This window comes from Lepisma saccharinum, chromosome 10 (genome assembly GCF_977018435.1).
Source record: "Lepisma saccharinum chromosome 10, izLepSacc3.1, whole genome shotgun sequence".
NCBI classification, from domain to species: domain Eukaryota; kingdom Metazoa; phylum Arthropoda; class Insecta; order Zygentoma; family Lepismatidae; genus Lepisma; species Lepisma saccharinum.
In genome coordinates, this window is record NC_139238.1 from 87,596,188 (window position 1) to 87,610,671 (window position 14,484).

The window sequence follows — 14,484 nt, forward strand, 5'->3', positions numbered from 1 at the left end:
TGGAACAGGTGCTCCGACGACTTTGCATGATGTTATATGCTTTTTCAAATTATTAATGGTAATATGTTTGTCGCACCTGGGACATGGTTCTGTAGCGGTCACACGCTTACCAGGTACGCAGGTACGACAGTGCCTTTGGAAATTTTTCCTTGAAACACCAGTTTCACAAGTGGGACAAATTTGTACCGATTGCATCTTGTTGAAAAAAAATAATATTTGTGGGGTATGTTATTTAATATATTTAGTGGAGGAGTGCCACAAAATAAATGCCGTGCAATAAAAAAGAAAAACTTGGAAGGCTAATTCGCTATAGTGAAAATATTTGTGGGGGTATGTTATTTTATATATATAGTGGAGTGCCACAAAATAAATGCTGTGCAATAAAAAACCTTGGAAGGCTAATTCGCGATGGTGCTGGGTTTGGTGTGAGTGTGCTATTTATGTATATGTTACTTCTTGCTTCTTAATCAATCCTGTAAATAATTGAAAAAAAAATAATTAAGCTTGTGTATAGAAAACACAAAAATATTATGTGTACATAATTCTACCAAACAAACTTTTTTTTTCTAACCCTCAGCCCTTTTGGCGTATGAAGTATAAATCATAATTTCAGAAAACAGAGTTATTTTAAGGTCGTCATTTTTTAAAATTAAACCATAAGCTTTGTTTATGTTTATAGTATTCGTCGAGCAATAGCAGATAGAGCAAGAATCGTTTTCCTACAACCCATAGTTTATGAATTACAAAACATCTTAGAAATTACATCTTGAAATTTTAATCCAAAATAACTCGAAAACAGCAGGCACTAGTCATCATCCCTCCAATAGTTTGTAGAGTACTTCTAATTTTGTATCGACTGCTATTAAAATTTTCGAATTAGAGTAAAAACTAAGCCGGCAAATCAAGTTTCTCAAAAAAATAAAAAATTGTCTGTATTTCCGAAACTTGAGGGGGTGAAATCGATTTTATTTGCTAGTCAAATAGTTCTCGTCGAATCCTATCCAACAAACCTAAAATCATCATCCTAGCTCAATTAGGAGCCAAGAAAATCAATTTCTTAGAAAACGTCTTAAGATTTTTGTCTTAAGAAAATTTTCTTAACAGACCGGAAGTAACATCTTGAGATACCGGAAGTCGACTTTCTTAAAGATTAAGATATTTGTCTTAAGACGTTTTCCAAGACGTTGATTTTCTTGGCTCCTATGGGACCTAGAACCATGTAACTTTGATCTATGTATATACCAGTACTTGCCCGACCCTGTGGCCGAGTGGTTAGCACATCGCGCTGCGACGCCAAGGGTCCCGGGTTCGAATCCCGGTCGGGCTTGGTTGTTTGTGAATGTCCATTTCATCACTCATCCCCAATCTTCGCAAATTAGCCAAGAGGCACAAAACGCGAAGTAAAATAAACTAAATCAATCAATCAATCAATATATCAGTACTTTTCCTACATGTTCACTCACCTTACAACCCACCCGATCAAAAAAATAAAATTTACCCCCTGCGCGCATGCGCACATGTATAAATTTAAAATATAGGCTCGATATTGAAACAAAATATTATTTTTTTCCTCTCCTCTCTCTCTGGCCAAGATTGCAAATAATTGCAGGAATAATAATACCATGATATTTTAGACTGTAGGTCCAAGTCACCCGAACCAGACAACATTTGAGTTGGTGTTTTTTTTTAAGTCCACTTTATGTGCAGTAAGGCTAATCGGGACTAGACCTACAGAGTTTTTAAAGTGTTATCCGAACCACTTGTGCCTCCAGCGGGTATCGAACCCTTGAATACAAGCCTGCCTACCACTGCGCCATAGGGGAGGCCCCAGACGACATATTTGCACTACATCAAGCAAAAATAAATTCATATCTGTGCATATGGGAAGTCCAATACATAGTTGGTAATATGTGATGTGATCAGCACCAAACATTTAATTTTTTATGTATGTATATTTAAGTTCCGTGTTTGCCCGACCCCCTGTGGCCGAGTGGTTAGCACATCGCGCTGCGACGCCAAGGGTCCCGGGTTCGAATCCCGGTCGGGTATGGTTGTTTGTGAATGTCCATTTTCATCCATTTCATCACTCATCCCCAATCTTCGCAAATTAACCAAGAGGTACAAAACGCGAAGTAAAATAAACTAAATCAATCAATCAATCATTAAGTTCCGTGTTGCAATCATGAAATTAAATTTTAATTAACTTTTTTTTCCTATCCATCTCTCTCTCAAATCTATATAGCCTGTTCATATTTGGCATGTCGGCCATTTTGTTTACGTAGCAAAAAAAAATCCTCAAGCCATATTTTTTTGCGAATGCTCGTTGTAGCCATAAGTATAATTGGATATAATTGCCGGATTTTATTTAATTTTAGGTTTAAAATCAATAAGTGTACATAAAAAAAAACTAAATATTTTAAATAAATGAGATTCGAATAACTATGTACTTCCACTAGCTTTTGCGATGGCGCAGCGGTAGCCTTGTAATCAAAAGTTCGATACCCGCACAAGTGGTTCTTGAAACTGTAGGTCCAGTCCCGATTAGCCTTACTGTGCATAAAATAGACTTAAAACATTAAATCAATCAGTACTTCCACTAGCCTCTGCGATGGCGCAGCGATAGCCTTGTAATCAAAAGTTCGATACCCGCACAAGTGGTTCTTGAAACTGTAGGTCCAGTCCCGATTAGCCTTACTGTGCATAAAATAGACTTAAAAAACACCAACTCAATCAATCAATCAGTACTTCCACTAGCTTCTGCGATGGCGCAGCGATAACGTTGTTGTCTTGTAATCAAGGGTTCGATACCCGGTGGAGGCATAAGTGGTTCTTGAAACTGTAGGTCCAGTCCCGATTAGCCTTACTGTGCATAAAGTGGACTTAAAAAACACCAACTCAATCAATCAATCAATACTTCCACTAGATATCAAAAACACGCAACTCTCCTCTATTTTTTTTCTTGCCTTCCTCTAACAATTTAACACATTTATTTTTTTTAAAATATGCCCCGCACACATATTTCCTACCTACCAACAACGGCACACAGAAGAAAAAAAATATTCCAGCTACCAAGATGCATGCTTCAAATATATAAAAGCAGAGAGAGACATTAAACACCTTCTATATTCTCTCTCTTTTTGCATGTTTTGTGGGTATATTTTCTTCCACAAAAGCAATGCCATACTTATAAATCAAAGCCAACTCATGCAAGCTAAGAAACAAAATTACTTACTTTTGGAAAATCCTGCGGAAATGCTTATTCACTGACGTTCAAAATGAAATAGAACTTTCTACACTAGCGCTTTAAGTTTTATACGGTTTTCTAATGAGGCCAAAAGTGAAATGACAGCCAACGCAACGTGGACCAATAGAAATCCGAGACAATCTTCTCTAGAACATTCTTCCCCTACATTTCAGCCACATCATTTTGCGAGTTCGAAAATTCACAAGTTAATGCATCGCATCGCATCACTGCTACCTATGCCGCTAACTGACGTCACTATTTCTCAACAGTTGCCAGACCTGATGTTAACAACCTGCTGTAACCTAAGCATCATGTGTATTGAAATATAAACAAAACAAATTGTATACGTCAGTAGGGAATTCCATTGTTCGGCTATTGAAACAAAAAAAAAAAAAAAAAGTATAACTTCCGTCGTCCCAAGGCCTACGTATTGTTGAATTTGTGCCATTGTGTCAACGTTGATAGCACACGCAGAGAGAGAGGGAACAAAATTGTCGTTTTTCTGGATATCCACAGGCAAAAGCGTAATATTTTGTTTGTTTGCTTGCGTCACAATACAGGCGCGCGCGCGCGCGTGTGTGTGTGTGGCACATCGTTCCCGAAAGAGGTAGGTTTACAAAGGTCACGATATATAAACATTTGACCGGGACTTGGAAAAAAATTACGATAAGGTGCATTCATCCTTCAAAGGATGAGAGAGTGCATTATTTACTCATCACGCTGTGTCAGCGCAACGAATAAATGCGCGGAACGTGGAGAGAAAGTGAGGTTTTGAGGTTTTGATGAAATTTTCGTAGGTTTTGCAACACTGTGGCTCACTTCAGTGAATTGAAGTGAGTTTTTTGATGTTTTGGTGCTCTTTTCTTCGCTGCAAACATCGTAATCGCAATAAATAAGGCGTAGAACGTCGTGAGAAAGTGAGTTTTTAAGGTTTTTTCGATCCTCACTTAATGACGTTCAACCGGGCCACCTGCACTACTAAGCTATCAATTTTCAAACTACAACAACTTTCATATCCGTGGCCGGTATGAGATAACACCCAACTTTCATTGACTGAATTCCATCGAATTATCTCGCACAGCACACTTAATTCGGGTAGGGGAATCGGAATTTAACTCGCCGGTCGAGAGTTTTCAATGAGGAAAAATTAGTGGCTGTGCTGGAATCGAAGATTCCTCTCTACTAATGAGGGAAAATTAGCGGTTGTGCTGGATTCGGGGATTCCTCTCTACTATAGTTTATTCCGTAAAATATCGTTAAAAAAGTCCTCGTGACAGGTTACAACTGGAGTGAAAGAGATCGACCTGTATGTTATCTAACTCGTGAAAGATCGTAAAAAAATAAATAGGTTAAGTTATATCACGTAAGATCGTAGCATACCTACAAGGGACGAGGTAGGAAAAAACCGAGTAAAGGTGAAGATTGTACTGGAACGTCGTCCAACGCCACAAAATCCACAAAACAATCATCACAATATGATATAACTGAGGCTAAATCCATAGAAAAAGAGAGATACCTACAAAGGATGTTGCAGAATCCGCTAATACATACTACTTTTATTTGGAGGATTTTGTACAGTAAAATTAACTTATGAAAATTACGTTTGTCGATTAATTTAAGCCACTCGACCTTCGCAAAGTACGGTGTCAAATGCTCTGAATATTTTAGATCGAATACGAAACGAATGCAGTCGTTTAGCTTGCTCCTGATCTCTAACGAAACTGAATTGGCAACATCGCATTTACTCCACGTGGCCTTGACAGGAGCTGTCAGTTCCTAAAACGGACGCTATTGGTTGGAAAGGTTTTAGGGGTTTGAAGTAAAGTGGCGTTCCAACCAGGACTTGAACCATACAACACAGTTAAGCTAGAGTTTAAAGCACGATGCTTGGCTATAAATACAGATATCACATTTGATATTACCTAAACCATCAAAGAATTCAACGAAGCTGTGAAGAAATTACTAGATAAGTAAATTCACAAAGAAAACTTTATTTTGATACATAAATAGATGCTAGTGTGTGACAGTCACAATTTAAGGGTGGGGAGGCAAACCAACTGCAGCCAGTACATCCTCGAAATTGGCGCTAAAGGACACGTGTATATCAAAAGAGCCATCTAGTAGCGCCCTCAGTAAGGAACCAGCCACGCCGTCAGAGACCTCTGGGTGTTGGGGGTCCACCCAGGAAATCTGATAATTGTACAAGCTGCAAAAAATAGAAAGCTGCATTAGGTCTAGCAGTATAATGAAGCCTCAGTAGCCTAAGTGAAGAATCAGACAATTTTTGTTTTGCACATATTTACTTGTCATCAATTGAAAAATAAGTATTCAATTACAGTGGTAATTCAATATAAATCGAAAGTTAAATATAAATATGGAAATCAAAAAATATATATACACACTATATGTTATATACACATAGGATATATATATATATATATATATATATATATATATATATATATATATATATATATATATATATATACCTAGCTGATTGCCAGGCGTTGCCCGGGTATTGATTTATCCCAATCATCAATTAGACAGGATAATAATGAATTCCAACTATAGTTTAAAATAAATTTTCCTCGTCACTTTCTGGCATGAAGTTGCCTTGAAGGTAGGATAACCCGCCGCACTAATCAGTATATTTGGTTGCCTTGCTCTCAGGGTAATGTCAGCAATTAGCTTTTCCCACCCCAACTCTAGTGGTGCCATACGTGTCTTACCTATACGGTATTTATTTCCAGATTGTAAGTGATATGTGTACCAAGTTTGGTTGAAATTGCTCCAGGCCAGCGAGAGTTATGCCGGAACAAACATACATACATCCATTTTTATATACGAGATAGATACATAATAACTCGTGGCGGAACAGCCCATTGAGAGCTCAGGCCTACCTACCGACTGCCGGCCTCACTACTCACTCACTCACTCAAGGTGGGAGATCGTCCAACCAGTTAAGGGGTGACGTGTGTTCAGCACGACGAACCCCCAGTCTTTCTTGTGGGTTTTCATGACCGAGTTGCGCTATTCAAATCTGAATTGCAAAGATGTCAGAAGAAGTGTGGGTCCGGTAACTGTATTGGAGCCAGTAGAAAATTGTGACCAACTTTAATACCCAAATATACACAAATCGTTCGTATTCTGAGCTACGCTGTCAGTTTCAAGTCCAACACGCGAGAGAAGGTTTTCAATATTAAAGAGGTTTCAAAATTCAAAGGGAGCTTCTCGGCAGAAGGACCTTGCTCTGTTAATTGTACAGTCACCGACAATAAAAATGGTACACCCAGATCTTGAAATACTCGCTTCTCTGCATGGCGTTGTGTGTGTTGCCTAACTATGCGGCAATAAGTGGATTTTAATAGCAAATTTTCAATGGCAACATCTACCAGCCTCGTAGAGTTATGCAACACACAAAACGCCTTATAGGCCAGCGAGTATTTCAGGAACTAGGTGTACCAGTTTTATTGCCGTTGTGGATAAGAATATTGAAGTCAACACCAATGATGTCAATTTTCATTTTGTAGCAAGGAGGAATATACCACGGTTGTTACAGCTCCAGGAATTTTAAATAAATTCAATTCCGGTCCAGGAGAGAAATTCAGCAAGCGTAAATGGGTTCTGGACCGTAAAGAACCTTTTTATCTGTAAAGTATTTCAATTCGGTCCAGGAACCTTTTTCCCCGCATCAATTTAAATACGGTCCAGGAAACTTTTTTCAATGTAACAATACGCAACTTGTACCGACTTTAAATTGTGCGAGTAAAAAGGTTCCGTTTCTGCAGCGGAAGCCAATAGAACCAAGAATAGTAATTCTCATTGAATGTGGAGGTGAAAATACCTTTTTTAAAAATACTTTTCTGTTCATTTTATGTAAAGATGGTACAAGTTAGTAAATTTTGGCCTTCCATGAGTGGAAGATTGGATTTTGATACCCTGATCACATCAAAAGTTGATCCCTCCCTCACGTGACCTATATATACGCCCATGCTAAGAGCTGTATATGAAATAAGAACAGAATGAATGAATGAAAGCACTTACTCGAACACGTGGAAACCAGTCATGAAGTAGACCCAATCGTTGGCATTGTAGTCAGTGAGGAACCCCATTTGAGAGCTGTTGGTGTGGACTGAAGCTCCGATGCTGCCTTCGTACCTGTAGCCATCATTAATACGAACGGAGAAGTCGTAAGTCACCTGAAAGCAGTTGAAAGCAATTCTTAGAATTCAACTGAAAATGTATCCATTGGTCAACATCATCGTTTGGTCTTAGGGCAATACTATACTCTATCCGCGCATAGCGACAGAGAAGGGGGGAATGCGAGTGGGGGAGCGAAGCAGTACACGTTGCTGCGAAGGCTGGTAATTGCAGTCGATTCTCCCCTCCAGGCAATCCCGTTCCCTCTCACGTGTTCATTGGAGGAACCGTGTCGCGTCACTACTTGCTCAGAGACTTGTTTTCGTTCGCTTGCTCCAAAGATACCCGGAACAGAGTATACTTTTCTTACATCGACCTCTTAAATCAACAGTATACTCTATCCTAGGGGTGTACGCAATAAGCGAACGAAAACAAAGCCTCTGCGCAAGTATAACTCGACAGGGCTCGACCAATGAACGCGTGAGAGGGAAAGGGATTGCAGCTAGCAGCCGTTTGCAGCAGCGCGCACTGCTTTGTTTCGCCCAGTCGCATTTCCCCTTCTTTACCATTTGGCGCGGTGTTGCCCCACAGATTCATGGCCTGATAATGTTATGTAAATGTATCTTTCTTAGAATCAAACTAAGCATTTAATTACGTTTCTTTTTAGTGATTTTGATAAATGGCTTCTGTCCCTGTATAAATGAAGCGTAGAAATAGCCTCAGAGATAACGCCCCCATTATAATTTTTAATAAACAATGTTACGTCCTTGGATATACTCTCATATCCGATGGTCGACATAACAAAACAAACTTGTTTCAAACATAATGAACAAGGCAATGACGTTAAAGTAAAATTGAAAGTTTTAGAATAAATCTAAAGGATTTAGTAGAAGAGGAACATGATGAAATACAGAAAAAGAGATTGGAATTAAGCAAAAAACACGATTATAGGAAGAAATAAATGAAGAAAGTTAAGTACAGGCGTTGAAAACGGATAACGAATTTGTTGTAGCATTTGAGTTAAAGTGAGGATAGTTTGCGATTGACATCTAGTGAGAAGATTTGAAACTACACTGGATGTAAATGCTTGCATAGGCGGGTCTCCGTTATCACACAACGCTAGGACAACCGAAAAAGGCTTTAATTGATGAGCTAATGCCCACGTTGTTAGGTTAGGCTTTCTCTTAGCATAAATAATACATTTTCGGTGTATTTATGCTAAGAGAACCAAACCTAACGGACCTAACCTAATAACTTAGGCATTCCTCGTCTGACGTCGGAACAGCGTTGTGCGATAAGGGAGACCCTGCATGGGCAGGTGGAAACTTGTTCTCACTTATTGCACAAAACTCAAACACCATCTTCGTTGTTGGGCTAACTGTAGTGTATTTATATTAAGGGTTTTAAACAAGCCTATCCACGAAAGCATCCCGCGCTTACGTCAGAAGATCTATACTACACAGAAGTTTGATAATGAAATCATCCTGTTATATATCTATTCTTATAACGTCTTTTTAACTATTTGTGTGATATTGACAATGAAATTAATTTACATATTATTAGATGGTGCTACATAATATTTATATTATTGTTACGTATAAATTATATTAAGGTATTAATATAAATATTTATATTATTATTATTTCTGAACCACTGGTTTGGATCCCCCTCTCCCCCCCCCCCCGTAATATATTTCAAGATACATGCCTGGATGAAGAATAGCTAAATCATGGAAAATATGTTTATGAATGAATTTTAAAATATTAACCATATTACCCTTATTTTTACCAACCTGTGCGGGGTCGAAGGATAACACGAACTCCAAGAGCAACTCGTCGGTTTCATTGTCGTAGGTGGCAATGGCGTCGCCCACTCTCGAGATATTGGCCAATCCGAAAAAGATGCCGTTGGTCATCACGAAATCCACTATCGCCACGGTTCCGTCAATCTGGGGAAGAAAGGGACATGATTTTTCCTCATAACAATCAGCTTAGCGATAGACAGTGCAATGTTTTTACTGAGCTACTATTGCAAGTCCCGGATTGGCAGCCCGCAGTTTTATTGCACTACCATCACTACGATTATTATATTTACTAGACGAAATTAATAAACCCATTGTTGTGTGCGGTGTTGCCACTTTTCACGTACATCTTTACTCTGTTGAATAGAAATCCGTATAAAATCGGTTTCGAAATGTGAATTGACAATAATAATGGATTTTGAAAACAGATGCAATGAGCTTCAAAACCAGACCAATATTGTAGAACTACCCAATACTCAGAAAATGTTGTTTTGCAAAATTGACGATAACGGTTTTTTGGACACATTTTAAAAATCTGAAAATTAAGAATTGTCCTTTATACCTTTCTGCCTCCACCATACTAAAATGTCATCACAATCAGACGGCCCGTTTTTCACTTATAGAATATCAAAGAGAGCTGTCGTTTCCAAAACTAAAAAAAAACGATACTTTTTTGTTCTCGCGACGGTAAAAGATAAAAATTGATACTCGAAAAATAATGTTGCTGAGCATAGAGTAAAGCAGAATTGAATAAGCTAAATTTTGATGTAACCCGTTTTTATGTAGGCCTACAGGTTAATTTTTAACTCTGGTATCTATAATTTTTAATCCAATTGTAGTCTACTCATAAACATACAGTAGGGAATACTAATGTATCGCACGGGAAACTAAACATATGAATAGGTTAGGTGGAGTGAGGCTATGAGAAAGGCATAATATCAGGTTTTCAGACATAACTTCCAGAACTTTCCAGTAGGTCTATGTAGATCCGCCGGTGTAAAAACAGAAACTATTCCACCGACTTATTCTTACTCAAATTCACTGAGGAAGCTAAAAAGATTCTACTCACTTCAGCCTCGAAATGGCCATAATCATAAACCAGGTTAACGCTGTCTCCATTTGCTTTGAATATCCGTGAGTACTCTGCCAGGAAGTTATCCACATATGTATTGTAATCGGCTTCATCGACTGATGGATGGATTCTGAAAGTAAGTCACTATTTTAGAGCCTTTCTACTTTTAAAGATCTAAATTCGTTTTTAATTATTTATCAATAAGTTATATGCAAATACAATTATTGACTTTCACGATAATCAAATTGTCTATTGCTGTCTTAATTAAATATCTCTTACATCGTGTGTCTTTATAAGGACTGGAATTGCCTTCATGTTGTTACATATAGATAGTATTTACTAGTTTTCTCTTATGTAAAGTTTATTATATTATGTATATTGTAAAGTGTATTATATAATGTTCAATGCAATTGAGAGGTGTTCGTTCTGTGCTGTACTAAATAATAATCGACGACGTTACATATATATAAGCCTTCACACCCCATTTTTGGAGGGGATACATTAGCCCCTAAATCAGATGCTGTCGTTCAAAGAAGCTCGAACCGACCCCTGTGACGTAGTGGTTAGCACATCGCGTTACGACGCCAGGGTTCTCGGGTTCGCTTTGATCATTTCATTTGTTTTTGTTTATTTTACATCGCTTTTCTGCCGCTTTTGGCTGATCGCGAAGATAAGAATGAGTGATGATGTAATGAAATTGATGAAGATACATTCTGGGTTCTCGGGTTCGAATCCTGTCCAGGGGCTCTTTGGGAGTGTCCTTTTATAAGTTTCATTACATCTTCACTCATTCTCATCTTCTCAATTAGCAAACAGTGGGAGATTATCTAAGTAAAACAAACCAAATCAACTAATCAATGTCTTCAGTAAATAAATGCAAAAAAGATCTTGCCTTGTTATCTCTCTGTCCAAAAACTTTGAACTACAGTAAACCTATTACCTCTCAGAAAACTTAGTGAGGAAGAAGAAACTGTTAAAAATGAGTGCAGGCTGATGAAATAAGCCCCAGGATATTATATCTTCCGGAATCTGACATTTTTTTCTAAAAAAAACTTGTTGAAAACGATTTTGAAACTAACGTCACACACACACTTACTCGAGCACAATTTCGTATCCACATCTATGTATGAAGATTGAACTTCATACATGAAATGAAAGACTTCCTAGCACCACTCTGTGTGTGTGTTTGTGTGGTGCAACGTGGGACTTAACTTAGGGGGAAGGGGCAGGTATGAACTTAACTTTTAGGTGGTCAGAGTCGAAAGGTTTTTCATCCCATAAAAATAGTGTCCAGGATTATTTCCTGAATAACTGTTACATTTGCCAAATCATAAATATTATTATTTATTACTTAGCTCCTCAGGTCTTAGGATGTTAACAAGAGTATTCTTAGCTTATAAAATTTAACAAGCCTGAATATTTGCGAAGGTGGCAATTGTCCCCCTTGCCCCCGCCAAGCTACGCCTATGTTTGCGTCGATCTACTCACCTGAGTTTTCTGCTTCCCACGTGGGAATTTTTGGTCGTGTGACTCTTCACAGCTTCTGCCGACACAAGCAGTGCAAGGGAGAAGAGAGCGAGATACAGTTTCATGTTTGCTAAGTAGATAGAAATATCTGAAAGTAAAGATAAATATAAAATTACTACAATTTCTACCTACCAGAAACCATGTACGGGACACACACGCGCACAAAGACACACATGCATGTTAAATTTTAAAATCCAAAGATTGGGTGAAATTTATTTTATTGTATTGAAAAACATGCAAAGATACGCGAAAATTTTATTTGAAATAACTCCACACGCAAGGAATCTTCTCGTAAATGTTACATAAGGGTCAAACTAGAAACTAATACTCTATCCCGGGAATCTGTGGAGCAAAGCCGCGCACAAATGCAGAGTAGGGGAGAAAGCGAGCGGGTTGTTGGAAAGGCTGACAACTGCAGTCGCTTTTCCCATCCATGCAATCCCGTTCCCACTCGACTCACTACTTGCGCAGAGACTTGCTTTGGTTCGTCGCTCCAGAGATTCCAGGGACAGAGTATAGTAAACCCATCGGACGGATAAATAACTGTCGTCATGGTCGCCCGCAGGAGGGAGTAAGGAAAAAAGCCATGAACGGTCGGCAGGATGTTCACCTTGTTTCAACTAGACTCATGGGCGGAACAGCCGGGATGCCTACCCGAGAATTAAAACCTGTGCTTGGCCTTCTTAATAAGACTGGGCCCGCTAATAACACTTAAATTTACTCTGTCCACGTATCAACTGATAGAAACTTTAAAATCCATAGCAAAAACCGGCACAATCGCCAAATATGTATGCTATTAATATTTATATTAATACTTACCAGACGTTTGACAATATGAAGTTTCCTAGAGAAAAGTGATTGCATATAATCATCGGCTTTGCTTTTTAAATGAAAATTTTATCTGTTAAAATTCCCAATCAATGTTTATCTTTTCTGCTCAACCCTTTGAATCACTATTTCTAGGAGTTATCTATTACGGGAAGGAGTTATCTTTTCCTTGGTTCACGGAACATTTCATTGTTGTTTGTCTGACGTAAATTATTTTGAAAATCTCTACAAGAAAAGTTAAGTAAAACAATGATCGTTGTGAAATGGGCTCATATTCTTGTAAACATTGAGGAGACATATTGTGTCATTCTTACTCAAGCACAGTTTCTTAGTTTTCTGCATGAATGTTATCAAGGTGGTTTTGTAAGGTATATTTTTCAACAAGTACCATTTCCTATGACGTATTCTAGAATTAGTTATCCGCGAAAACACTTCAGAGTAAAATAAAAGTCATATTAGTTTAGCAATTTTGAAACGGGCGATTTTCAAATGGGGATCTCGACGCAGAGAGAGGGGGTAGAGATGATAGTAGGGTGGCATTGAACTCGCTTGGCCATGCAATTTTCGGCACGGTTCGGATCGGCTCGGCTGGGCTCGGCACGGGGTGACAATGTCAGCTGCACTCATCATAAAGATGCGTACAGTGTTGCCACATGAAGGAAAATTTCCCTTTTGAAGGGAAATTCGGACCGAAATGTTAGTCAAAAGGGAAAAAAGAATTTTGATGAAAAATATCACAATTTCAGGGAAATTTAAGACTTCTGACTCTACATTATTACAGTTTATGTTAAGTTCCAGTATCACATTCACATTTTTATTTTTTTCTGTTCCTTCTTATTTCTGCTCTCTTGAATATAAGCCTGTATCTATTTATATTTCTTTTAAGTTTATTGTACGTCGCTTTTCTGTATCTTCGGATAATTGTAAGGATGATAATTAACGATTTAATGGATTCATGACCATGATTCAAACCTGGGACATCTGACCAGAAAGCAATGAAGATGACATGTATGTGAAAAAATTGTGTAACACTTTTAATTCATACGAACATGGACCAACGGAAATTTTACTACTACTGCTGCTGGTACTGCTACTACCTCTGCTAATAATAATGATAATAATAATAATAATTATTATTATTAATATATTTGTATAGGTGAAGAGAAAAATTGTCCAAAAAGAGAATTATTGCCCCTTGGAAAGGGAAATCGTGTCCTCAGATTGTGGCAACACTGGATGCGTATACGTGGGCGAAACGACCCGTTCGCGAACCGCTTTTGAACCTCTTGTTCTCACCATTGAGACGTGGTTTGCAGCGCCGGGCGAACTGCCTGTGAACCGTTCGTGGCGATCCATCTCCTGTCGGTTTTTCTGACGAACACAAAGCAGTGATGCCAAAAGCAGGGAAATTTCCCTTGGCACAGGTAAATTTGAGGGTGAAAAGGGAAAAGGGAAAAGGGAAATTTAATGAAATATAGCTAAAAAACAGGGAAATTTAAACTCACATTTTCGTTTCATTCTTTTAAAAAGTTCGAAAATATTTTTTCAGCCTGTACTTTTTCCAACAGACAGTGACAACAACAACAGTGACACTTTTCAGTAAGCTTTCTTTCTCCCTGTTATAGATGACCTTGACCGGTCAATCTTATATTTGTCACGTTTCCTAGAAAGGCCTCAAGGCACGAGCCGCGCTGCACCTGGAAATAATTTGGGACGCGATTTTCAATTATTTTTTTTCTTGTTCCATCCATCATTTCAGAACCTATATCTAATCTGTGTTTCAGTCTTAGTGGCTGTGTGTGTGACTTTGTGTGTCCTGTGTCGTTGCAAGGAGAATGGAAGAGGTGACTTATAGGAACTCCCAAAACGGTT

General features: G+C 38.3%; 1 protein-coding gene and 1 long non-coding RNA gene across 2 annotated transcripts; both read right to left on the reverse strand.

Annotated features, from left to right (window-relative positions):
* Positions 1-5,266: 5,266 nt before the first annotated feature.
* LOC145994431 (uncharacterized) lies at positions 5,267-9,342 on the reverse strand. Its single transcript, XM_083130561.1, has 3 exons — positions 9,177-9,342; positions 7,289-7,443; positions 5,267-5,450 (listed from the first exon to the last, which is right to left on the reverse strand). Exons 1-3 carry the CDS (start codon positions 9,297-9,299, stop codon positions 5,279-5,281), a joined length of 450 nt encoding a protein of 149 aa, XP_082986687.1. The 5' UTR covers positions 9,300-9,342; the 3' UTR covers positions 5,267-5,278.
* An 852-nt stretch (positions 9,343-10,194) lies between these two features.
* On the reverse strand, positions 10,195-11,867 carry LOC145994175 (uncharacterized). Its single transcript, XR_014442315.1, has 2 exons — positions 11,746-11,867; positions 10,195-10,387 (listed from the first exon to the last, which is right to left on the reverse strand). It is a non-coding gene; the product is annotated as an uncharacterized LOC145994175 (long non-coding RNA).
* Positions 11,868-14,484: the final 2,617 nt, after the last annotated feature.